General features: G+C 51.7%; 1 protein-coding gene across 1 annotated transcript in view; it reads left to right on the forward strand.

The window, feature by feature from the left end:
• The first annotated feature begins 2,574 nt into the window (after window positions 1-2,574).
• HGD (homogentisate 1,2-dioxygenase) overlaps window positions 2,575-27,767 on the forward strand; it is a 68,546-nt gene continuing 43,353 nt past the window's right edge. Inside the window, exons 1-5 of the mRNA XM_076064258.1 lie at window positions 2,575-3,275; window positions 8,265-8,319; window positions 10,152-10,223; window positions 17,113-17,201; window positions 22,659-22,761. Coding sequence (XP_075920373.1) covers window positions 8,305-8,319; window positions 10,152-10,223; window positions 17,113-17,201; window positions 22,659-22,761 — 279 coding nt within the window. The 5' untranslated portion in view covers window positions 2,575-3,275; window positions 8,265-8,304. The remainder of the gene's footprint in view (window positions 3,276-8,264; window positions 8,320-10,151; window positions 10,224-17,112; window positions 17,202-22,658; window positions 22,762-27,767) is intronic.

Raw genomic sequence — 27,767 nt, forward strand, 5'->3', positions numbered from 1 at the left:
AACACCCTACACACACACTACACACACACTACACACCCACACACACACTACACACCCACACACACCCTACACACACACTACACACACACACACTACACACACACACTACACACACACCCCACACACTACACACACTACACACACACACTACACACTACACACACACTACACACACACACACCCTACACACACACACACTACACACACACACTACACACACACTACACACCCACACACACACACCCCACACACACCCTACACACTACACACACACTACACACCCACACACACACTACACACCCACACACACCCTACACACACACTACACACACACACTACACACACACACTACACACACACACTACACACCCTACACACACTACACACACTACACACACACACTTCCCACCACTACAGACACTACACACTACACACACTATACACACCCTACACACTACACACACATACTACACTACACACACACTACACACACACTACACACACACACACACCACACACACTACACACCCTACACACACACACTACACACACACACCTTACACACACACCCTACACACACACTACACACTACACCCACCCACACACACCCTACACACACACCCTACACACACACTACACACACCCACACACACCCTACACACACACTACACACACTACACACACACACTACACACACACCCTACACACACACTACACACACTACACACACACACTACACACACACACTACACACCCTACACACACACCCTACACACACACTACACACACACACTACACACACACTACACGCCCCACACACACCCTACACACACACTACACACACACTACACTACACACACACACTACACACCCTACACACACTACACTACACACACACCTACACACACGCTTCACACACCCTACACACACACACTACACACACACCTACACACACTACACACACACTACACACACCCTACACACACACACACTACACACCCACACACACCCTACACACACACACTACACACACACACCCTACACACACACACACTACACACACACCTACACACACTACACACACACTACACACACCCTACACACACACCCTACACACTACACACACACTACACACACACTACACACACTACACACCCTACACACGCACACTACACACACACTACACACCCTACACACACACACACTACACACCCTACACACACACACACTACACACACACACTACACACACACTACACACACACCCTACACACACACACACACTACACACACCCCACACACACTACACACCCACACACACACCCTACACACACACCCACACTACACACCCACACACACCCCACACACTACACACACTACACACACTACACACACACACCCTACACACACACACTACACACACACACACTACACACACACACTACACACACACCCTACACACACACACTACACACACACCCTACACACACACACACCCTACACACACTACACACACACTACACACACACACACTACACACACACACTACACACACCCTACAACACACCCTACACACACACACTACACACACTACACACACACACTACACACTACACACCCACACACACTACACACACACTACACACACACCCTACACACACACACTACACACACACCCTACACACACACACTACACACACACCCTACACACACACACTACACACACACCCCACACACTACACACACACTACACACACACACTACACACCCTACACACCCTACACACACACCCCACACACTACACACACACACTACACACACACACTACACACACACTACACACACTACACACACACTACACACACACACTACACACACACTACACACACACACTACACACACACACTACACACACACACACTACACACTACACACACACACACTACACACACACACTACACACACACTACACACACTACACACACACTACACACACACACTACACACACACCCCACACACTACACACCCACACTACACACACACTACATACTATACACTACACACACTACACACACACACTACACACACACACTACACACACCCCACACACACACTACACACACACACTACACACCCTACACACACTACACACACCACACACTACACACACTACACACACACTACACACACACACTACACACACACTACACACACACACTACACACACACTACACACACACACTACACACACCCTACACACACACCCTACACACACACACTACACACACACTACACACACACTACACACTACACACACACACTACACACCCTACACACACACCCCACACACTACACACCCACACCCACGTGCCATTCCCATCCAATGGCTCCTCTCCTGGGGAGATTTTCAGATTCCCCCCTCCCCCTCTACCTCCCACCCCCTCCCCTCTAACCCCTCCCCTCTACCCCTCTACCCCTCCCCCCTCCCCTCTACCCCTCCCCTCTACCCCTCCCCCTCTAACCCCTCCCCCTCTACCCCTCCCCCCTCCCCTCTAACCCCTTTCCCCCACGCCCTCAAATCTCCCACCGCACGCCCTCCCGAGAGACAGAGAGACACAGAGACACAGAGAGAGACAGAGAGAGAGACATAGAGAGACAGAGAGAGAGACACAGAGAGACAGAGACACAGAGACAGAGAGAGACACAGAGAGACACAGAGACAGAGAGAGACACAGAGAGACAGAGAGACACAGAGAGACACAGAGACAGAGAGACAGACACAGAGAGAGACACAGAGAGACAGAGAGACAGAGACAGAGAGACAGAGACACAGAGACAGAGAGAGACACAGAGAGACACAGAGACAGAGAGACAGACACAGAGAGAGACACAGAGAGACAGAGAGACAGAGACAGAGAGACAGAGACACAGAGACAGAGAGAGACACAGAGAGACACAGAGACAGAGAGACAGTGAGAGAGACAGAGAGACAGAGAGACACAGAGACAGAGAGACAGAGAGAGACACATAGAGACACAGAGAGAGAGACAGACAGAGAGACAGAGAGAGAGACAGAGAGAGAGACAGAGACAGACAGAGAGAGACACAGAGACACAGAGAGAGAGACAGAAATAGAGAGACAGAGAGAGAGACACAGAGACAGAGAGAGAGACACAGAAATAGAGAGACAGAGAGACAGAGAGAGAGACAGACAGAGAGACAGAGAGACAGACAGAGGTGCAGGGGACACGGGAAGAGACTCTTCACTTACTCAGGTGCCTTCCTGTCGACACACACACACATATACACATATATACATACAGTTTACACATATACACACACACATACACACATACATACACACATACACACATACATACACGTACATACACACATACATACACATACACACATACATACACGTACATACACACATACACACATACATACACACATACACACATACACGTACACACACACGTACACACACACACATACACACATACACATACACACACATATACACATATATATACATATACAGTTTACACATATACACACATACACACACATACACACACATACACACATACATACACACGTGTACACACACATACACACACATACACACATACACCCACATACATACACACGTGTACACACATATACACACATACACATACACACATACACACACACATACACACACATACAGTTTACACATATGTAGAGGTGTTAACTAAGCGCTGTTGACACACATACATACACATGTACACACACACGTACACACATACACACACATACACGTGTACACATACACACGTGTACACACACACGTGTACACACACACGTGTACACACACGTGTACACACACACACACACACGTGTACACACGTGTGTGTGTGTGTGTGTACACGTGTGTGTGTACACGTGTGTAGGGGTGTGTACAGGTGTGTTGTACAGGGGTGTGTACACGTGTGTATAGGTGTGTGTGTGTGTACACGTGTGTGTCTGTGTGTGTAGAGACAAAGGCGGCCGGGCGTGGTGGTGGTTGTTGTGGTGGTGGTTGTTGTGGTGGTTGTTGTTGTGGTGGTTGTGGTGGTGGTGGCCACCCACCCCCTCTGTGTGTGCTGCTACTCACTAACAGCACTTGCCCCTACAGCCCTGCTAGAGGCTACCTGGGGGAGCTTTGTGTGTGTGTAACAGCACTTGCCCCTACAGCCCTGCTAGAGGCTACCTGGGGAAGCTTTGTCTGTGTGTGTGTAACAGCACTTGCCCCTGCAGCCCTGCTAGAGGCTACCTGGGGGAGCTTTGTCTGTGTATGTGTAACAGCACTTGCCCCTACAGCCTGCTAGAGGCTACCTGGGGGAGCTTTGTCTGTGCCTGTGTGTTTCTGTGTGTGTGTATGTGTCTGTGTGTATCTGTGTGTGTGGCTGTGTATCTGTATCTTTGTGTGTCTGTGTATCTGTTTCTGTGTCTGTGTGTGTCTCTGTGTGTCTGTGTGTGTGTCTGTGTATCTGTGTCTGTGTGTATCTGTGTGTGTGTGGCTGTGTATCTGTGTCTGTGTGTATCTGTGTGTGTGGCTGTGTATCTGTGGCTCTGTATCTGTGTTTCTGTGTCTGTCTGTCTCTGTGTGTGTCTCTGTGTGTCTCTGTGTGTGTGTGTGTATCTGTGTCTGTGTGTATCTGTGTGTGGCTGTGTATCTGTGTGTCTCTGTGTCTCCGTGTATGTGTGTGTGTCTATGTGTGTCTGTATATATAATTAATAAGCTTGTACCGGAGGTCCCGGGGGAACAGGCGTCTATGACGTCTCCTGGCCAAACCCCATTTGGCGGAGCCAGGAGATTGAATCTCTACCCTCGGGGCTCCTCCAGAAACAACGAAAAGCCACTTCGTGTGGCCACGTGGAATGTTCGAACGCTCACTGCGGAGGAGAGGCTGCCACTCCTCTCTCGAGAGCTGGACCGGTACCGCCTGGATCTCTGTGGCATTCAGGAGGTCCAGTGGACCGGCTCTGGCTCCTGCCACCATGAGGGGTTTACAGTCCTCTACTCGGGGCAGCAGACTGCCAAACAACAGGGTGTGGGTCTTCTTCTGAACAAAAGAATGAAGGGGGCATGGGAGCGTGGCGGTGAGGTGTGGGAAGCTGTAAGCCCCAGGCTACTTTGGGCTCGCCTTCCCATCAACCGGAGGTGAGGAGTGGTGGTCGTGGTTACTTATGCCCCCACCGAAGACGAACATCCGTGGAGGGATGCAGGCAAAGCCGATGAGTCAGATGCCTTCTATGACCTCCTGTCACAGGTGCTAGCTAAAGTGGCCCCTCGGGATACAGTCATCATATTGGGTGACTTCAATGCCCGAGTTGGTCATGATACTGGCACCTGGTCTGGAGTGATTGGAGGGCATGGGCCAGATCAGCTCAATAACAACGGTAGGAGGCTGCTAGATTTTTGTGCAGCCCATGGGCTTGTAATTACCAACACGCTGTTCCGGCATCGGCACATCCACACATCATGGATGCATGCCGGGTCCAAGCAAGAACATCTTCTGGACTACATAGTGACGGAACAGCGGATGCGGGCCCATGTCCTTGACACCAGGACCTACTGTGGAGCTGATCTGCCCTCTGACCATCGACTAGTCATCTGTAAGATGCGCCTGCCATTCATCCACTCCGGTGGTGGGTGTACACCCAGGACCCCATTCCAACCTAAAGTGATGAAAGTTGCAAGCGAGTATTTCATCATCGATTGCGGCTGGGGTTGGCATCCTCCCCCACTCCTCCTGATGTCGAGGATAAATGGGCGAGGTTTAGGACTGTGACACATGCAGCTGCAATGGCTGCTTTGGGTACGCAGTCCAGACCTCCCCAGAGACCCTGGCTGACAGAGGAGGTGTTCAGGATGGTTGAGAAAAAGCGACAGGCCCACTGTCATCGGCTACAGAATCCCACGTCAGAGAATGAGGAGGCTTACCGCAGCCTTCGCTCGGAGGTTCGGAGAGCCGTGAGGCGCTGCAAGGGTGGGTGGTGGTCACGGGTTGCTGAGGAGATGGAGTCTGCCTCAGTGGCCCGTGATCACAAATCTTTATTTAACTCCATCAAAAAAGTAACCTGCAGCGCCACACCTATTACCATCATTATGGGAAAAAACGGTGATCCAATCTCCGACCCCCAGGAACAGGTTTGCAGATTTTCTGAGCATTTCTGTGAGGTCCTGGGGGAGGGAAAATCCCTTAGCCAGGAAAACATCGTGGCACAAAGTGGGGATGACCCTGCTGAGGCTGCGGTGCCTCAAATATTTGAAGAAGTCACCCCATGTGAGTGGCTGGCTGAGGTGCCATCTGTTGAGGAAGTACTGAAGGCGATCCGGAGTCTGAGACCAGGAAAGGCAGCGGGCAGAGATTATCTCCCAAGCGAAATGCTGAGGGAGGGTGGCGTTTGTGCACAGACTGCCCTATATGACATCATAACAACGGTCTGGACCACTGGACGGGTTCCGCAGGATTGGAAGGATGCCCTGGTGCCCCCCCTTTTTAAGAAGGGAGACCGCACAGACTGTAACAACTACAGGGCCATCTCACTCATCAGTGTGCTGGGAAAGATCCTGGCAAGGATTATTCAGCATCGCCTTGCCAGGCACGCTGAGGAGAGGCTTACGGAGCCCCAATGTGGTTTCGGGAAAGGGCGGTCCTGCACAGATGCCATATTTACTGTCCGTCTGCTGCAGCAGAGGTGTAGGAAATTCCAGCAAGACCTACATCTCTGCTTTATTGACCTGGTCAAGGCCTATGATACCATCAGTAGGCCTGGGCTCTGGGTTGTTCTTCGTGCTTTCGGAGTCCCTGACCTTCTGCTCACGATCATTAAGGACCTTCATGATGGTGAGCGGGCCCGGGTAAAACTACGTGGCCGGGAGTCAGAGCCATTTCCTGTTCACCTTGGGGTGCGACAGGGATGTCCTCTGGCTCCCACATTATTTAACATCTATTCCGACCACGTAGTTTGTGAAATCTTCAATAGCTGTACCGGGGGAATCTCCATATGGTACAGATACAATGGGAGGCTGATCGATGCCCGGGTGCGGTCAAGGGATGGCTCCCTATTGCCCAACCACGTTATGTATGCTGATGATTTGGTAATAGCTGCTCAGTCAGAGGAGGAGTTGGAGACGCTGCTGCTGAGACTGGAGCGTGCCACTAAGAGATGGGGCCTTACCATCAGCCCCACCAAAACTAAGCACCTGCCTGGGTATTTTGTACCATCGGACACTCCACCCCCACAACTCCCAATCGGTGATGGGGCAGTTGTGGAGAGAGTGGAGAGTTTCCCATACCTGGGCAGTGTGCTCATGACCGGCTCCGGTTTAGCAGCAGAGGTCTCACTCTGAATCATTCGAGCGGCAATATCTTTTCATCGGTTGCGTAACGCTGTGTGGAAGCTACCTGGTCTGTCGCTCCGCACTAAGCTTCAGGTCTTCTCGGCCACGGTCATTCCCTCCCTTCTCTACGCTTGCGAAACGTGGACCCCCGTAATGGAACATCTTCGCCGGTTAGAAACATTTAGGCTGGCCTGCCTATGATCCATCCTGGGTTTAACTAGGCTGGATTGTGTGAGGAGCTCACAAATCCTTGAAACATCTGTACAAAGTCCCTTCGGTGAGCTCCTCCGGCAGGCAAGGCTGCATTGGCTGGGTCATGTAGCCCGGATGCCCAGCCACCGCATGCCGAAACGGCTTTTGTTCGGCCGGATTGAGGGGGCTAAACGGGCGCGGCACGGGCTAGAGAAGAGATGGAGTGATGTGGTACAGGAGGACGTGGAGCTGAGTGGACGTGCCGATGACCGGTACCAGCGGTGTCAAGATCGGCCTCTGTGGAGGAGGCTCGTGAACGATGCTACTGGGCAGTTGGAGGCAGTCGCCCTCCAACAACAACGGAGGGCGGAGGAGCGACGCTCACAACAACGAGCGGAGCGCCGGGTGGCTAAAGCACAGCATGTTGGCACAGTAGGGGGCACAGGTGGTGCACCAGCCAGTCATCTCAGTCAGTCGACCCGTGGCACCTGCTGGGTCTGCCCCGTGACCTCCTGCCAGCGGGCGTTCGACACTCCACGTGGCCTCAGGGTGTCAGACGTCACCGCCACTTAGTGGCGAATGGCGGTTGTTGTTGTTGTTGTTGCTGTGTGTGTCTGTGCGCGTCTGAGTATCACCGTGTGTGTCTCTGTGTCCGTGTGTGTCTCTGTGTCCGCGTATGCTCGTGCGCGTCCAGGAGTCTACTGCAAGGTCTCGCGAGCAATCGAGTTCAACCAATGGGCGACCTCAAGGTAAGAGACCCTCTCCCGTCCCCGCTCACGGCAGTCCCGCGCCACCAGTGAGTAGCGGATGTCTGAGCCGGTTCCCCGGGCACCTCCAGACGAGTTCCTGCTGCCGCGGGTCGCCACCGGCGGCGACAAAGGCGGCCCGGCGGGCTTCTTGCGGTGGCCACGCACGCGCCGAAGTGCCGGGCTTCATCGGTGCTCGGCTAGCAGCACGTGCCACTCGCTAGCGGCACTTGTCACCCAGCACCCTACGAGGGTTACAAGTGGGGAGTAGGATTGTTGTACATGGTGGGTTGTGGGTGACGTCTGTGGGTGTCTCTCTCTCTCTGTGTGTCTCTCGCTAGCAGCACGTGCCACTCGCTAGCGGCACTTGTCACCCAGCACCCTACGAATGTTACAAGCGGGAGCGGGTGATGGGGAGGGTTGTTGTACATGGTGGGTGATGGGTGACGTCTGTGGGTGTCTCTGTGTCTCTCGCTAGCAGCACGTGCCACTCGCTAGCAGCACTTGTCACCCCGCACCCTACGAGGGTTACAAGCGGGAGCGGGTGATGGGGAGGGTTGTTGTACATGGTGGGTGATGGGTGACGTCTGTGGGTGTCTCTGTGTCTCTCGCTAGCAGCACGTGCCTCTCGCTAGCGGCACTTGTCACCCCGCACCCTACGAGTGTTACAAGTGGGGAGTAGGATTGTTGTACATGGTGGGTTGTGGGTGACGTCTGTGGGTGTCTCTCTCTCTGTGTGTCTCTCGCTAGCAGCACGTGCCCCTACACTCTACGAGTGTTACAAGCGGGAGCGGGTGATGGGGAGGATTGTTGTACATGGTGGTTGATGGGGAGGATTGTTGTTGTCCATGGTGGGTGATGGGGATTGTTGTACATGGTGGGTGATGGGGAGGATTGTTGTACATGGTGGGTGATGGGTGACGTCTGTGGGTGTCTCTGTGTCTCTCGCTAGCAGCACGTGCCCCTCGCTAGCGGCACTTGTCACCCTACACCCTACGAGTGTTACAAGTGGAGGAGTAGGATTGTTGTACATGGTGGGTGATGGGGAGGGTTGTTGTACATGGTGGGTGATGGGTGACGTGTGTGGGTGTCTCTGTGTCTCTCGCTAGCAGCACGTGCCACTCGCTAGCAGCACTTGTCACCCTACACCCTACGAGTGTTACAAGTGGGAGCGGGTGATGGGGAGGGTTGTTGTACATGGTGGGTTGTGGGTGACGTCTGTGGGTGTCTCTGTGTCTCTCGCTAGCAGCACGTGCCCCTCGCTAGCGGCACTTGTCACCCTACACCCTACGAGTGTTACAAGTGGAGGAGTAGGATTGTTGTACATGGTGGGTGATGGGGAGGGTTGTTGTACATGGTGGGTGATGGGTGACGTCTGTGAGTGTCTCTGTGTCTCTCCAGTACCAGTCCGGCTTCGGGAATGCCCCTCGCTAGCAGCACGTGCCACTCGCTAGCAGCACTTGTCACCCTACACTATACGATTGTTACATGTGGGGAGGGTTGTTGTAAATGGATGGTGATGGGTGAAGTATGTGGGTGTCTCTGTGTCCCTCGCTAGCAGCACGTGCCACTCGCTAGCGGCACTTGTCACCCTACACCGTACGAGTGTTACAAGCGGGAGCGGGTGATGGGGAGGGTTGTTGTCCATGGTGGGTGGTGGGGAGGGTTGTTGTTGTCCATGGTGGTTGATGGGGAGGGTTGTTGTACATGGTGGTTGATGGGGAGGGTTGTTGTACATGGTGGTTGATGGGGAGGGTTGTTGTACATGGTGGGTGACGTCTGTGTGAGTCTCTCTGTGTCTCTCTCTGTGTGTCTCTCTGTGTGTCTCTCCACAGTACCAGTCCGGCTTCGGGAACGAGTTCTCGTCTGAAGACCCGAGGTGTCCCGGAGCCCTTCCTGTGGGACAGGTGAGACACGGGGAGGGGTGTGGCGGGGGGGGGGGGGGGGACACGGGGACAAGGGGACAAGGGGGGACACTTGGGGACACTTGGGGACACTTGGGGACAAGGGGAGACACTTGGGGACAGGGGGGACACTTGGGGACACTTGGGGACACTTGGGGACACTTGGGGACAAGGGGAGACACTTGGGGACACTTGGAGACACTTGGAGACACTTGGAGACACTTGGGGACAAGGGGAGACACTTGGGGACAGGGGGCACACTTGGGGACACTTGGGGACACTTGGGGACAGGGGGGGACAAGGGGGGACACTTGGGGACAGGGGGGGGCAAGGGTGGACGTGACAAGATACAGGGGCGGGAGACATAGAGGCACGGGGACATGGGGACAAGGGGTTTTACGTGGACTCGCGGGGACACGGAGACATGCAGACACGGGGACACGGGGACACGGGGACACGGGGAGACACGGGGAGACACGGGGAGACACGGGGAGACACGGGGAGACACGGGGAGACACGGGGAGAGACACGGGGAGACACGGGGACAAGGGGAGACACGGGGAGACACGGGGAGACACGGGGAGACACGGGGAGACACGAGGAGACACGGGGAGACAAGGGGAGACACGGGGAGACACGGAGAGACACGGGGGGAGACACGGGGAGACACGGGGAGACACGGGGAGACACGGGGAGACACGGGGGGAGACACGGGGAGACACGGGGAGACACGGGGAGACACGGGGGGAGACACGGGGAGACACGGGGAGACACGGGGAGACACGGGGACATGGGAGACACGGGGAGACACGGGGAGACACGGGGAGACACGGGGAGACACGGGGAGAGACACGGGGAGACACGGGGAGACACGGGGAGACACACGGGGAGACACACGGGGAGACACACGGGGAGACACGGGGAGACACGGGGAGACACGGGGGGAGACACGGGGAGACACGGTGAGACACGGGGAGACACGGGGGGAGACACGGGGAGACACGGGGGGAGACACGGGGAGACACGGGGAGACACGGGGAGACACGGGGAGACACGGGGGGAGACACGGGGAGACACGGGGAGACACGGGGGGAGACACGGGGAGACACGGGGGGAGACACGGGGAGACACGGGGAGACACGGGGAGACACGGGGAGACACGGGGAGACACTTGGGGACACTTGGGAACAAGGGGTTTTACGTGGACTCGCGGGGACACGGAGACATGCAGACACGGGGACACGGGGACACGGGGACACGGGGACACGGGGACACGGAGACACGGGGACACGGGGACATGGGAGACACGGGGACACGGGGACAAGGGGACACGGGGACACGGGGACAAGGGGAGACACGGGGACAAGGGGAGACACGGGGAGACACGGGGAGACACGGGGAGACACGGGGAGACACGGGGAGACACGGGGAGACACGGGGGGAGACACGGGGAGACACGGGGAGACACGGGGGGGGACACGGGGAGACACGGGGAGACACGGGGAGACACGGGGGGAGACACGGGGAGACACGGGGAGACACGGGGGGAGACACGGGGAGACACGGGGAGACACGGGGAGACACGGGGAGACACGGGGAGACACGGGGGGAGACACGGGGAGACACGGGGAGACACGGGGAGACACTTGGGGACACTTGGGGACACTTGGGGACACTTGGGAACAAGGGGTTTTACGTGGACTCGCGGGGACACGGAGACATGCAGACACGGGGACACGGGGACACGGGGACACGGGGACACGGAGACACGGGGACACGGGGACATGGGAGACACGGGGACACGGGGACACGGGGACAAGGGGACATGGGAGACACGGGGACACGGGGACACGGGGACAAGGGGACATGCAGACACGGGGACACGGGGACACGGGGACACGGGGAGACACGGGGAGACACGGGGAGACACGGGGAGACACGGGGAGACACGGGGAGACTTGCACGGTCGCTTGGTGTGGCCACAGTACCCCCGGTAGCCTTCACAGACGCTGCTGCTACTCGCTACTAACACAGCACTTGCCCCTACAGCCCTGCTAGAGGCTACCTGGGGAAGCTTTGTCTGTGTCTGTGTGTAACAGCACTTGCCCCTACAGCCCTGCTAGAGGCTACCTGGGGGAGCTTTGTCTGTGTGTGTGTAACAGCACTTGCCCCTACAGCCCTGCTAGAGGCTACCTGGGGGAGCTTTGTCTGTGTGTGTGTGTAACAGCACTTGCCCCTACAGCCCTGCTAGAGGCTACCTGGGGGAGCTTTGTCTGTGTGTGTGTGTAACAGCACTTGCCCCTACAGCCCTGCTAGAGGCTACCTGGGGGAGCTTTGTCTGTGTGTGTGTGTAACAGCACTTGCCCCTACAGCCCTGCTAGAGGCTACCTGGGGGAGCTTTGTCTGTGTGTGTGTGTAACAGCACTTGCCTCTACAGCCCTGCTAGAGGCTACCTGGGGGAGCTTTGTCTGTGTGTCTGTGTCACAGCACTTGCCCCTACAGCCCTGCTAGAGGCTACCTGGGGGAGCTTTGTCTGTGTGTAACAGCATTTGCCTCTACAGCCTGCTAGAGGCTACCTGGGGGAGCTTTGTCTGTGTGTGTAACAGCACTTGCCCCTACAGCCCTGCTAGAGGCTACCTGGGGGAGCTTTGTCTGTGTGTGTGTAACAGCACTTGCCCCTACAGCCCTGCTAGAGGCTACCTGGGGGAGCTTTGTCTGTGTGTGTAACAGCACTTGCCCCTACAGCCCTGATAGAGGCTACCTGGGGAAGCTTTGTCTGTGTGTCTGTGTCACAGCACTTGCCCCTACAGCCTGCTAGAGGCTACCTGGGGGAGCTTTGTCTGTGTGTGTGTAACAGCACTTGCCCCTACAGCCCTGCTAGAGGCTACCTGGGGGAGCTTTGTCTGTGTGTGTAACAGCACTTGCCCCTACAGCCCTGCTAGAGGCTACCTGGGGGAGCTTTGTCTGTGTCTGTGTGTAACAACACTTGCCCCTACAGCCCTGCTAGAGGCTACCTGGGGGAGCTTTGTCTCTGTGTGTGTGTAACAGCACTTGCCCCTACAGCCCTGCTAGAGGCTACCTGGGGGAGCTTTGTCTGTGTGTGTGTAACAGCACTTGCCCCTACAGCCCTGCTAGAGGCTACCTGGGGGAGCTTTGTCTGTGTGTCTCTCTATGTGTGTGTCTGTATGTCTGTGTGTGTCTCTCTATGTGTGTGTGTGTGTATGTCTGTGTGTGTCTCTCTGTGTATGTGTATGTCTGTGTGTGTCTCTCTGTGTGTGTGTATGTCTGTGTGTGTCTGTGTGTGTGTGTGGACCCCCGTAATGGAACATCTTCGCCGGTTAGAAACATTTAGGCTGGCCTGCCTACGATCCATCCTGAGTTTATCCAGGCCGGATTGTGTGAGGAGCTCACAAATCCTTGAAAGATCTGGGCAAGGTCCCATCGGTGAGCTCCTCCGGCAGGCAAGGCTGTGATGGCTGGGTCATGTAGCCCGCATGCCCAGCCACCGCATGCTGAAACAGCTTTTGTTCGGCCAGATCGAGGGGGCTAAGCGGGCGCGGCACGGGCTAGAGAAGAGATGGAGTGATGTGGTACAGGAGGACGTGGAGCTGAGTGGACTTGCCGATGACTGGTACCAGCGGTGTCAAGATCGGCCTCTGTGGAGGAGGCTCGTGAAGGATGCTACTGGGCAGTTGGAGGTAGTCGCCCTCCAACAACAATGGAGGGCGGAGGAGCGACGCTCACAACAACGAGCGGAGCGCCGGGTGGCTAAAGCACAGCAGGTTGGCACAGTAGGGGGCACAGGTGGTGCATCAGCCAGTCATCTCAGTCAGTCGACCCATGGCACCTGGGTCTGCCCCGTGACCTCCTGCCAGCGGGCGTTCGACACTCTACGTGGCCTCAAGGTGCACATAGCCTGGCACAAGCGTCGTGGTGACGTCACCGCCACTTCGTGGCGAATGGCGGTTGTTGTTGTTGTGTCTGTATGTCTGTGTGTGTCTCTCTGTGTGTGTGTGTCTGTGTGTCTCTCTGTGTGTGTCTGCATGTCAGTGTGTGTCTGTATGTCTGTGTGTGTCTGTATGTCAGTGTGTGTCTCTGTGTGTGTGTCTGTATGTCTGTCTGAGTCTCTCTGTGTGTGTCTGTATGTCTGTCTGAGTCTCTCTGTGTGTGTCTGTATGTCTGTGTGTGTCTGTATGTCTGTGTGTGTCTCTCTGTCCGGCAAAACAACCCTTCCCATCAACCAGAGGCGAGGAGTGGTGGTCGTGGTTACTTATGCCCCCACCAAAGACGAACATCCGTGGAGGGATGCAGGCACAGCCGATGAGTCAGATGCCTTCTATGACCTCCTGTCACAGGTGCTAGCTAAAGTGGCCCCTCGGGATAGAGTCATCATGTTGGGTGACTTCAATGCCCGAGTTGGTCATGATGCTGGCACCTGGTCTGGAGTAATTGGAGGGCATGGTCCAGATCAGCTCAATAACAACGGTAGCAGGCTGCTAGATTTTTGTGCAGCCCATGGGCTTGTAATTACCAACACGCTGGTCCGGCATCGGCGCATCCACACAACATCATGGATGCATGCCGGGTCCAAGCAAGAACATCTGCTGGACTACATAGTGACGGACCAGTGGATGCAAGCCTATGTCCTTGACACCAGAACCTACCGTGGAGCTGATCTGCCCTCTGACCATCGACTTGTCATCTGTAAGATGCGCCTGCCATTCTTCCACTCCGGTGGTGGGTGTATACCCAGGACCCCATTCCAACATAAAGTGGCCTGGTCTCAGTTATCTGATGAAAGTTGCAAGTGAGAATTTGATCATTGCTTGCGGCTGGGGTTGGCATCGTCCCCCACTCCTCCTGATGTCGAGGGTAAATGGGCGAGGTTTAAGATTGTCACTCATGCAGCTGCATTGGCTCTTTTGGGTATGCTGTCCAGACTTCCCCAGAGATCCTGGCTGACAGAGGCGGTGTTCAGGGTGGTTGAGAAAAAGCGACAGGCCCACTGTCATTGGCTACAGAATCCCACGTCAGAGAATGAGGAGGCTGGACCACTGGATGGGTTCCGCAGGATTGGAAGGATGCCCTGGTGGTCCCCCTCTTTAAGAAGGGGGACCACACAGACTGTAACAACTACAGGGGCATCTCGCTCCTCAGTGTGCCGGGAAAGGTCCTGGCAAGGATTATTCAACATCGCCTGGCCAGGCACGCTGAGGAGAGGCTTGCGGAGCCTCAATGCGGTTTCAGGAAAGGGCTGTCCTGCACAGATGCCATATTTTATGTCCGTCTGCTACAGCAGAGGTGTAGGAAATTCCAGCAAGACCGACATCTCTGCTTTATTGACCTGGTCAAGGCCTATGATACCATCAGTAGGCCTGGGCTCTGGGTTGTTCTTCGTGCTTTTGGAGTCCCTGACCCTCTGCTCACGATCATTAAGGACCTTCATAATGGTGAGCGGGCCCGGATAAAACTACGTGGCCGGGAGTCAGAGCCATTCCCAGTACACCTTGGGGTGCGACAGGGATGTCCTCTGGCTCCCACATTATTTAACATCTATTTTGACCACGTAGTTCGTGAAGCTTTCAATAGCTGTACCCGGGGAATCTCCACATGGTTCAGATATAATGGAAGGTTGATCGATGTCCGGGTGCGGTCAAGGGATGGCTCCCTATTGCTCAACCACGTTGTGTATGCCGATGATTTGGTAATAGCTGCTCATTCAGAGGAGGAGTTGGAGACGCTGCTGCTGAGACTGGAGCGTGCCACTAAGAGATGGGGCCTTACCATCAGCCCCACCAAAACTAAGCACCTGCCTGGGTATTTTGTACCATTGGACACTCCACCCCCACAACTCCCAATCGGCGATGGAGCAGTTGTGGAGAGAGTGGAGAGTTTCCCATACCTGGGCAGTGTGCTTATGACCGGCTCCAGTTTAACAGCAGAAGTCTCACTCCGAATCAGTCGAGCGGCAATATTTTTTCATCGGTTGCGTAACGCTGTGTGGAAGCTACCTGGTCTGTCGCTCCGCACGAAGCTTCAGGTCTTCTCGGCCACGGTCATTTCTTCCCTTCTCTATGCTTGCGAAACGTGGACCCCCCTAATGGAACATCTTCGCCAGTTAGAAACATTTAGACTGGCCTACCTACGATCCATCCTGGGTTTAACCAGGCTGGATTGTGTGAGGAGCTCACAAATCCTTGAAAGATCTGGGCACGGTCCCATCGGTGAGCTCCTCCGGCAGGCAAGGCTGCGATGGCTGGGTCATGTAGCCCACATGCCCAGCCACCGCATGCCGAAACAGCTTTTGTTCGGCCGGATCGAGGGGGCTAAACGGGCGCGGCACGGGCTAGAGAAGAGATGGAGTGATGTGGTACAGGAGGACGTGGAGCTGAGTGGACTTGCCGATGACCGGTACCAGCGGTGTCAAGATCGGCCTCTGTGGAGGAGGCTCGTGAAGGACGCTACTGGGCAGTTGGAGGCAGTCGCCCTCCAACAACAACGGAGGGCGGAGGAATGACGCTCACAACAACGAGCAGAGCGCCGGGTGGCTAAAGCACAGCAGATTGGCACAGTAGGGGGCACAGGTGGTGCATCAGCCAGTCATCTCAGTCAGTCGACCCGTGGCACCTGGGTCTGCCCCGTGACCTCCTGCCAGCGGGCGTTCGACACTTCACGTGGCCTCAAGGTGCACATGGCCTGGCACAAGCGTCGTGGTGATGTCACCGCCACTTATTGGCGAATGGCGGTTGTTGTTGTTGTTGTTGTCTGTGTGTGACTCTATGTGTTACTATGTCACTGTGTGTGTGTGACTGTGTGTGTGTGTCACTGTGTGTGTGTGACTGTGTGTGTGTGTGACTGTATGTGTGACTGTGTGTGTGTGTCTGTGTATCAGAACAATCCCCAGGTCTGTCCCTATGGCCTCTACGCTGAGCAGATTTCAGGAACGGCGTTCACCTGCCCACGTGCTACCAATCAGCGCAGGTACCACTAGCACAACCACCACTACCACCACCACCACAACCACCACTACCACCACTACCACCACCACAACCACCACTACCACCACCACTACCACAACCACCAACACCACTACCACCACTACCAACACCAGTGGAGACTAAAGGGCTCTAAGAAAAGCCGTCTCGGGTGTGGACCAATCAAATTCAAGGAAAGTGCATATTATTGTCAGAGTTGTCTCTTTTGTTTGCATTTTGACTGCTTGTGTTGACTGCTTACATATTCTTAAATATTACATATTCTTAAAATATTATTATAATAAAATATTATTATTTTATTGTTTCCCTTCAACGTGACTTTACCGAAAGAGCTACTAATATGTAAAATAATATAATAATATTATTTTATTGTTTACCTTATTGTTTCTCTTCAACGTGACTTTACCGAAAGATAATTACTGCAGTCACGAACGTTTTAAATCAACAACAACATTATAAACACCATCAACAACATCAAAAACCTCAACAACAACATTATAAACACCATCAACAACAACCATCAACAACAACGACATCAATAACCTCAACAACAACATTATAAACACCATCAACACCATCAACAACCTCAACAACAACATCAATAACCTCAACAACAACATTATAAACACCATCAACAACAACCTCAACAACATCAACAACCTCAACAACAACCATCAACAACATAACATCAACAACATCAATAACCTCAACAACAACGTTATAAACATCATCAACAACAACAACAACATCAATAACCTCAACAACAACATTATAAACATCATCAACAACAACAACATCAATAACCTCAACAACAACATTATAAACACCAACAACACCATCAACAACCTCAACAACAACATCAATAACCTCAACGACAACATTATAAACACCATCAACACCATCAACAACATAACATCAACAACATCAATAACCTCAACAACAACATTATAAACACCATCAACAACATCAACAACCTCAACAACAACATCAATAACCTCAACAACAACCATCAACAACATCAACAACATCATCAACAACAACATCAATAACCTCGACAACAACATTATAAACACCATCAACACCATCAACAACCTCAACAACAACATCAATAACCTCAACAACAACATTATAAACACCATCAACAACATCAACAACATAACATCAACAACATCAATAACCTCAACAACAACATTATAAACACCATCAACAACATCAATAACCTCAACAACAACATTATAAACATCATCAACAACATCAATAACCTCAACAACAACCATCAACAACATCAACAACATCAATAACCTCAACAACAACCATCAACAACATCAACAACAACATCAATAACCTCAACAACAACATTATAAACACCATCAACACCATCAACAACCTCAACAACAACATTTTAAACACCATCAACAACAACATCAACAACAACATCAACAACAACAGCAACATTATAAACACCAACAACAACATCAACAACATCAACAACATCAATAACCTCAACAACAACATTATAAACACCATCAACAACAACAACAACAACATCAATAACCTCAACAACAACATCAACAACATCAACAACAACAACATTATAACCACCAACAACAACAACCATCAACAACAACATCATAACCACCATCAACAACAACATCAACAACCTCAACAACAACAACATTATAAACACCATGAACAACAACATCAATAACCTCAACAACAACATTATAAACACCATTAACAACAACCTCAACAACAACATCAACAACGTCAACAACAACCTCAACAACAACATCAACAACATCAACAACTTCAACAACAACATTATAAACACCATCAACAACAACCTCAACAACAACATCAATAACCTCAACAACAACATTATAAACACTATCAACAACATCAACACCATCAACAAAATCAATAACCTCAACAACAACATTATAAACACCATCAACAACAACATCAACAACAACATCAACAACTTCAACAACAACATTATAAACACCATCAACAACAACCTCAACAACAACATCAACAACAACATTATAAACAACATCAACAACATCAACAACAGCATCAATAACCTCAACAACAACATTATAAACACTATCAACAACATCAACAACATCAACAAAATCAATAACCTCAACAACAACATTATAAACACCATCAACAACAACATCAACAACTTCAACAACAACATTATAAACACCATCAACAACAACCTCAACAACAACATCAACAACAACATTATAAACAACATCAACAACATCAACAACATCAACAACAGCATCAATAACCTCAACAACAACATTATAAACACTATCAATAACATCAACAACATCAACAAAATCAATAACCTCAACAACAACATTATAAACACTATCAACAACATCAACAACATCAACAAAATCAATAACCTCAACAACAACATTATAAACACCATCAACAACAACATCAACAACAACCAACAACAACATTATAACCACCATCAACAATAACATCAACAATAACCTCAACAACAACATTATAAACACCATCAACAACAACATCAATAACCTCAACAACAACATTATCAATACCATCAACAACAACAACATCAATAACCTCAACAACAACATCAACAACACCATCAACAACAACATCAACTACAACAACATTATAACCACCACCATCAACAACATCAACAACATTACTATTCTCGCTTGAACATTTTAACATTTGCTGGCTGGGTCTTAGTGTCCTTTACGTCAGGTCTACAAGATCCAAATGTCACCGCAGGGTACAGCTCTTAGCGGTAAGATTATTATTATTAACTCGTGAACTCGGGGAAGAAGTGCTCAAGCACTCAAGCATTTCTTCGCCAAGCAATTTTTATTTGTAAACAAAAGCTTGAAACTCTGTCGCAAGCAACACTACCACAACAACTACAACCACCACAACTACCACTACCACAACCACCACAACCACTACCACCACCACTACCACCACCACTACCACCACTACCACTACCACAACCACAACCACCACAACTACCACTAACACCACTACCACAACCACTACCACAACCACCACTACCACAACCACCACTAGCACAACCACTACCACCACCACCACTACCACAACCACCACAACTACCACTAACACCACTACCACAACCGTTACCACAACCACTACCACCACCACAACTACCACTACTGCCACCACCACTACCACCACAGCAACTACCACCGCAACTACCGCCACAAACACCACTACCACAACCACCACTAGCACAACCACTACCACCACCACAACTACCACCACCACAACTACCACTACCACCACCACTACCACCACCACAACTACCACTACCACCACTACCACTACCACAACCACTACCACAACCACCACTACCACAACCACCACAACTACCACTACCACCACCACAACTACCACTATCACCACCACTACCATCACCACAACCACCACTACCACTACCACCACCACTACCACAACCACTACCACTACCACCACCACTACCACAACCACCACTACCACTACCACAACCACCACTACCACAACCACCACCCACACTACCACAACCACTACCACAACCACCACCACAACCTCCACCACCACCACCGCAACCACGACCACAACCACCACAACCACCACTACCACAACCACTACAACCACCACCACTACCACAACCACCACCACTACCACCACCACTACCACCACAATCACCGTCACCACCACTACTACTGTAGTTGTTGTGGTGGTTGCTGTGTCTGTAGTTGGTGGTTGTGGTTGTTGTTGTGGTTGTAGTTGGTTTTGGTGGTTGTTGTGGCGGTAGATGGTTGTTGTGGTTTGTCACGGCTGTATTTGCTGTAGTTGTTGCTGTAGTTGTTGTGGTTGTAGACGGTTGTTGTGGCTGTTGTTGTGGCTGTTGTTGTTGTGGTTGTTGTGGCTGTTGTTGTAGTTGTTGTGGTTGTAGTTGTTGTTGTTGTGGTTGTTGTTGTTGTGGCTGTAGTTGTTGTGGTGGTTGTTGTTGTGGCTGTAGTTGTTGTTGTTGTGGCTGTAGTTGTTGTAGTTGTTGTAGTTGTTGTGGTTGTAGTTGTTGTCGTTGTTGTTGTGGTTGTTGTTGTGGCTGTAGTTGTTGTTGTTGTTGTGGCTGTAGTTGTTGTTGTTGTGGCTGTATTTGTTGTAGTTGTTGAGGTTATTGTAGTTGTTGTTGTAGTTGTGGTTGTAGTTGTTGTTGTTGTGGTTGTTGTGGTTGTTGTTGTTGTGGTTGTAGTTGTTGTTGTTGTTGTGGTTGTTGTTGTAGTAGTTGTTGTTGTTGTGGTTGTAGTTGCTGTGGTTGTTGTTGTAGTTGTTGCTGTGGTTGTTATAGTTGTTGTGGTTCTTGTTGTTGTGGTTGTTGTAGTTGTTGTTGTGGTTGTTGTAGTTGTTGTTGTGGTTGTTGTAGTTGTTGTTGTGGTTGTTGTAGTTGTTGTTGTGGTTGTTGTAGTTGTTGTAGTTGGTATTGTTGTGGTTGTTGTAGTTGTTGCTGTGGTTGTTATTGTGGTTATAGTTGTTGTTGTGGTTGTTGATGTTGTTGTTGTAGTTGTGGTTGTTGTTGTTGTGGTTGTTGTTGTGGTTGTTGTTGTTGTGGTTGTTGTTGTTGTGGTTGTTGTTGTGGTTGTTGTTGTGGTTGTTGTTGTGGTTGTTGTGGTTGTTGTGGTTGTTGTGGTTGTTGATGTTGTAGTTGTTGTTGTGGTTGTTGTTGTTGTGGTTGTTGTTGTGGTTGTTGTTGTGGTTGTTGTTGTGGTTGTTGTTGTTGTGGTTGTTGTTGTGGTTGTTGTGGTTGTTGTTGTGGTTGTGGTTGTTGTGGTTGTTGTAGTTGTTGTAGTTGTTGTTGTTGTTGTGGTTGTTGTTGTAGTTGTCGTTGTTGTGGTTGTTGTTGTTGTAGTTGTTGTAGTTGTTGTAGTTGTTGTAGTTGTCGTTGTTGTGGTTGTTGTTGATGTGGTTGTTGTAGTTGTTGTTGTGGTTGTTGTGGTTGTGGTTGTAGTTGTTGTTGTAGTTGTTGTTGATGTTGTTGTGGTTGTAGTTGTTGTTGTGGTTGTGGTTTTTGTTGTGGTTGTTCTTGTTGTTGTTGTAGTTGTTGTGGTTGTTGTTGTTGTTGTAGTCGTGGTTGTTGTTGATGTGGTTGTTGTAGTTGTTGTTGTGGTTGTTGTGGTTGTGGTTGTAGTTGTTGTTGTTGTAGTTGTTGATGTTGTTGTGGTTGTAGTTGTTGTTGTGGTTGTGGTTGTTGTTGTGGTTGTTCTTGTTGTTGTTGTGGTTGTTGTGGTTGTTGTTGTGGTTGTAGTTGTAGTTGTTGTTGTTGTGGTTGTTGTTGTAGTTGTTGTTGTGGTAGTTGTAGTTGTTGTTGTGGTTGTTGATGTTGTGGTTGTTGTTGTGGTTGTTGTTGTGATGGTTGTAGTTGGCTGTACCGCATCTTGCCGTCCGTGCGTCACTCTGAGTTCAAGCCGCTGGACCAGGGACACCTGACGAGTAGCTGGGACATGGAGCCAAACCCCAACCAGGTGGGACTCTGACTCAGTCAATCACTCACTCACTGACTCACTCACTCGCTCACTGACTCACTCACCCACTGACTCACTCACTGACTCACTCACTGACTCACTCACTGACTCACTCACTGACTCACTCACTCACTCACTGACTCACCCACTGACTCACTCACCCACTGACTCACCCACTGACTCACTCACTCACTCACTGACTCACTCACTGACTCACTCACTGACTCACTCACTGACTCACTCACTGACTCACCCACTGACTCACCCACTGACTCACCCACTGACTCACTCACTGACTCACCCACTGACTCACTCACCCACTGACTCACCCACTGACTCACCCACTGACTCACCCACTGACTCACTGACTCACTCACTGACTCACTTACTCACTGACTCACTCACTGACTCACACACTCACTCACCCACTGACTCACCCACTGACTCACTCACTGACTCACCCACTGACTCACTGACTCACTCACTGACTCACCCACTGACTCACTGACTCACTCACTTACTCACTCACTCACTGACTCACTCACTGACTCACTCACTCACTGACTCACTCACTGACTCACTCACTGACTCACTCACTGACTCACTCACTCACTCACTGACTCACTCACTCACTGACTCACTCACTGACTCACTCACTGACTCACTCACTGACTCACTCACTGACTCACTGACTCACTCACTGACTCACTCACTGACTCACTCACTCACTCACTGACTCATTCACTCACTCACTCACCCACTGACTCACCCACTGACTCACTCACTGACTCACTCACTCACTCATTGACTCACTCACTGACTCACTAACACACTGACTCACCCACTGACTCACTCACTGACTCACTCACTCACTGACTCACCCACTGACTCACTCACTGACTGACTGACTCACTGACTCACTCACTGACTCACTCACTGACTCACTCACTGACTCACTCACTCACTCACTGACTCACTCACTCACTCACTGACTCACTCACTCACTCACTGACTCACTCACTGACTGACTCACTCACTGACTCACTCACTCACTGACTCACTCACTGACTCACTCACTGACTCACTGACTCACTCACTGTCTCACTGACTCACTCACTGACTCACTCACTGACTTACTCACTCACTGACTCACTCACTCACTGACTCACTCACTGACTCACCCACTGACTCACTCACTGACTCACCCACTGACACTCACTCACTCACTCACTGACTCACTGACTCACTCACTGACTCACCCACTGACTCACTCACTGACTCACCCACTGACTCACTCACTGACTCACTCACTGACTCACTCACTGACTCACCCACTGACTCACTCACTCACTCACTGACTCACTCACTGACTCACCCATTGACTCACCCACTGACTCACCAACTGACTCACCCACTGACTCACTCACTGACTCACTCACTGACTCAATCACTGACTCAATCACTCACACACTAACTCACTGACTCACTCACTCACTGACTCACCCACTGACTCACCCACTGACTCACTCACTGACTCACCCACTGACTCACTGACTCACTCACTGACTCACTCACTGACTCACTCACTGACTCACTCACTCACTGACTCACTCACTGACTCACTGACTCACTCACTCACTCACTGACTCACTCACTGACTCACCCACTGACTCACTCACTGACTCACTCACTGACTCACTCACTGACTCACCCACTGACTCACCCACTGACTCACTCACTCACTCACTGACTCACTCACTCACTCACTGACTCACTCACTCACTCACTGACTCACTCACTGACTCACTCACTCACTGACTCACTCACTCACTCACTGACTCACTCACTCACTCAATCACTCACTGACTCACTGACTCACTCACTCACTGACTCACTCACTGACTCATTCACTGACTCACTCACTCACTCACTGACTCACTCACTGACTCACTCACTTACTGACTCACTCACTCACTCAATGACTCACTCACTTACTCACTCACCCACCCACTCACTCAATCATTGACTCACTCACTGACTCACTCACTGACTCACCCACTCACTCACTGACTGTCCACGACAGAGTTGCCCGTCCGGCACCGCGTGGAGGTAGGGGGTTGGTTTGCCGGACTGGGTCATGTAGCCCGCATGCCCAGCCACCGCATGCCGAAACAGCTTTTGTTCGGCCGGATTGAGGGGGCTAAACGGGCGCGGCACGGGCTAGAGAAGAGATGGAGTGATGTGGTACAGGAGGACGTGGAGCTGAGTGGACTTGCCGATGACCGGTACCAGCGGTGTCAAGATTGGCCTCTGTGGAGGAGGCTCGTGAAGGACGCTACTGGGCAGTTGGAGGCAGTCGCCCTCCATTTGCTGAGCTTTAGCCACCCGGCGCTCCGCTCGTTGTTGTGAGCGTCGCTCACAACACAGCAAATTGGCACAGTAGGGGGCACAGGTGGTGCATCAGCCAGTCATCTCAGTCAGTCGACCCGTGGCACCTGGGTCTGCCCCGTGACCTCCTGCCAGCGGGCGTTCGACACTTCATGTGGCCTCAGGGTGCACATAGCCTGGCACAAGCGTCGTGGTGACGTCACCGCTACTTAGTGGCGATTGGCGGTTGTTGTGTGTGTGTCTCTGTGTGTGTCTGTGTGTGTGTGTGTGTGTTTCTGTGTGTCTGCGTGTGTCTGTGTCTGTCTGTATGTCTATGTGTGTGTCTGTGTGTGTGTGTCTGTGTTTGTGTCTGTGTATGTGTGTGTGACTGTGTCTGTGTATGTGTGTGTGACTGTGTCTGTGTATGTGTGTGTGACTGTTTTTGTGTATGTGTGTGTGACTGTGTTTGTGTGTGTCTATCTGTGTGTGTGTTTGTGTATGTGTGTGTCTATCTGTGTGTCTGTGTTTGTGTGTCTATCTGTGTGTCTGTGTGTGTGTGTCTATCTGTGTGTCTGTGTGTGTGTCTATCTGTGTGTCTGTGTGTGTGTGTCTGTGTGTTTGTGTGTGTGTCTGTGTATGTGTGTGTGTGTGTCACTGTGTGTGTGTCACTGTGTGTGTCACTGTGTGTGTGTGTCACTGTGTGTGTCTTTGTCTTTGTGTCACTGTGTGTGTCACTGTGTGTGTCACTGTGTGTGTGTGTCACTGTGTGTGTGTGTCACTGTGTGTGTCACTGTGTGTCATGGGGAGCGGTAGTGTAGCGGTTAGCGCGCTGCACTATGAACCTGGCGGCCCGGGTTCGATTCCCGCTCACGGCCAACACCAGTGACGATTATCTGTACCGGTCCCGGGCCTCCCCTAGGTCGACTCAGCCTTAAATGAGTACCTGGTGTGGTGTGTAAACATTGCCACTGGGGAGACAAAGGCGGTCGGGCGTGGTGCTGGCCACCCACCCCCTCGTGTACCCTTCCGGCCTTCATAGGTGCTCGCTAACAGCACTTGCCCCTACAGTCTGTTAAGGCTATATGGGGGATCTTTGTCTTTGTCTTTGTGTGTGTCACTGTGTGTGTCACTGTGTGTGTGTCACTGTGTGGGCTTGTAATTACCAACACGCTGTTCCGGCATCGGTGCATCCACACAACATCATGGATGCATGCCGGGTCCAAGCAAGAACATCTGCTGGACTACATAGTGACGGACCAGCGGATGCGAGCCCATGTCCTTGACACCAGGACCTACCGTGGAGCTGATCTGCCCTCTGACCATCGACTAGTCATCTGTAAGATGCGCCTGCCATTCTTCCACTCCAGGACCTCATTCCAACCTAAAGTGGCCTGGTCTCAGTTATCTGATGAAAGTTGCAAGCGAGAATTTCATCATCGATTGTGGCTGGGATTGGCATCGTCCCCGACTCCTCCTGATGTCGAGGGTAAATGGCCGAGGTTTAGGACTGTGACTCATGCAGCTGCAATGGCTGCTTTGGGTACGCGGTCCAGACCTCCCCAGAGACCCTGGCTGACAGAGGAGGTGTTCAGGATGGTTGAGAAAAAGCGACAGGCCCACTGTCATCGGCTACAGAATCCCACGTCAGAGAATGAGGAGGCTTATCACAGCCTTCGCTCGGGGGTTCGGAGAGCCGTGAGGCGCTGCAAGGATGGGTGGTGGTCGCGGGTTGCTGAGGAGATGGAGTCTGCCTCAGTGGCCCGTGATCACAAATCTCTATTTAACTCCATAAAAAAAGTAACCTGCAGCGCCACAAATATTACCATCATTAGGGGAAAAAACGGTGATCCAATCTCCGATCCCCAGGAACAGGTTTTCAGATTTGCTGAGCATTTCTGTGAGGTCCTGGGGGAGGGAAAATCCCTCAGCCAGGAAAACATCGTGGCACAAAGTGAGGATGACCCTGCTGAGGCTGCGGTGCCTCAAATATTGGAAGAAGTCACCCCCTGTGAGTGGCTGGCTGAGGTGCCATCTGTTGAGGAAGTACTGAAGGCGATCCGGAGTCTGAGACCAGGAAAGGCAGTGGGCAGAGATGATCTCCCAAGCGAAATGCTGAGGGAGGGTGGCGTTTGTGCACAGACTGCCCTATATGACTTCATAACAAAGGTCTGGACCACTGGATGGGTTCCACAGGATTGGAAGGATGCCCTGGTGGTCCCCCTCTTTAGAAGGGGGACCGCACAGACTGTAACAACTACAGGGGCATCTCACTCCTCAGTGTGCCGGGAAAGGTCCTGGCAAGGATTATTCAGCATCGCCTTGCCAGGCACGCTGAGGAGAGGCTTGCGGAGCCCCAATGCGCTTTCAGGAAAGGGCGGTCCTGCACAGATGCCATATTTTCTGTCCGTCTGCTACAGCAGAGGTGTAGGGAATTCCAACAAGACCTACATCTCTGCTTTATTGACCTGGTCAAGGCCTATAATACCATCAGTAGGCCTGGGCTCTGGGTCGTTCTTCGTGCTTTTGGAGTACCTGACCCTCTGCTCACGATCATTAAGGACCTTCATGATGGTGAGCGGGCCCGGGTAAAACTACGTGGCCGGGAGTCAGAGCCATTCCCTGTACACCTTGGGGTGCGA

This window comes from Petromyzon marinus, unplaced genomic scaffold, assembly GCF_048934315.1.
Source record: "Petromyzon marinus isolate PM22_M1 ecotype Great Lakes invasive population unplaced genomic scaffold, UKy_Petmar_22M1.pri1.0 PM_Scaffold_364, whole genome shotgun sequence".
NCBI lineage: Eukaryota > Metazoa > Chordata > Hyperoartia > Petromyzontiformes > Petromyzontidae > Petromyzon > Petromyzon marinus.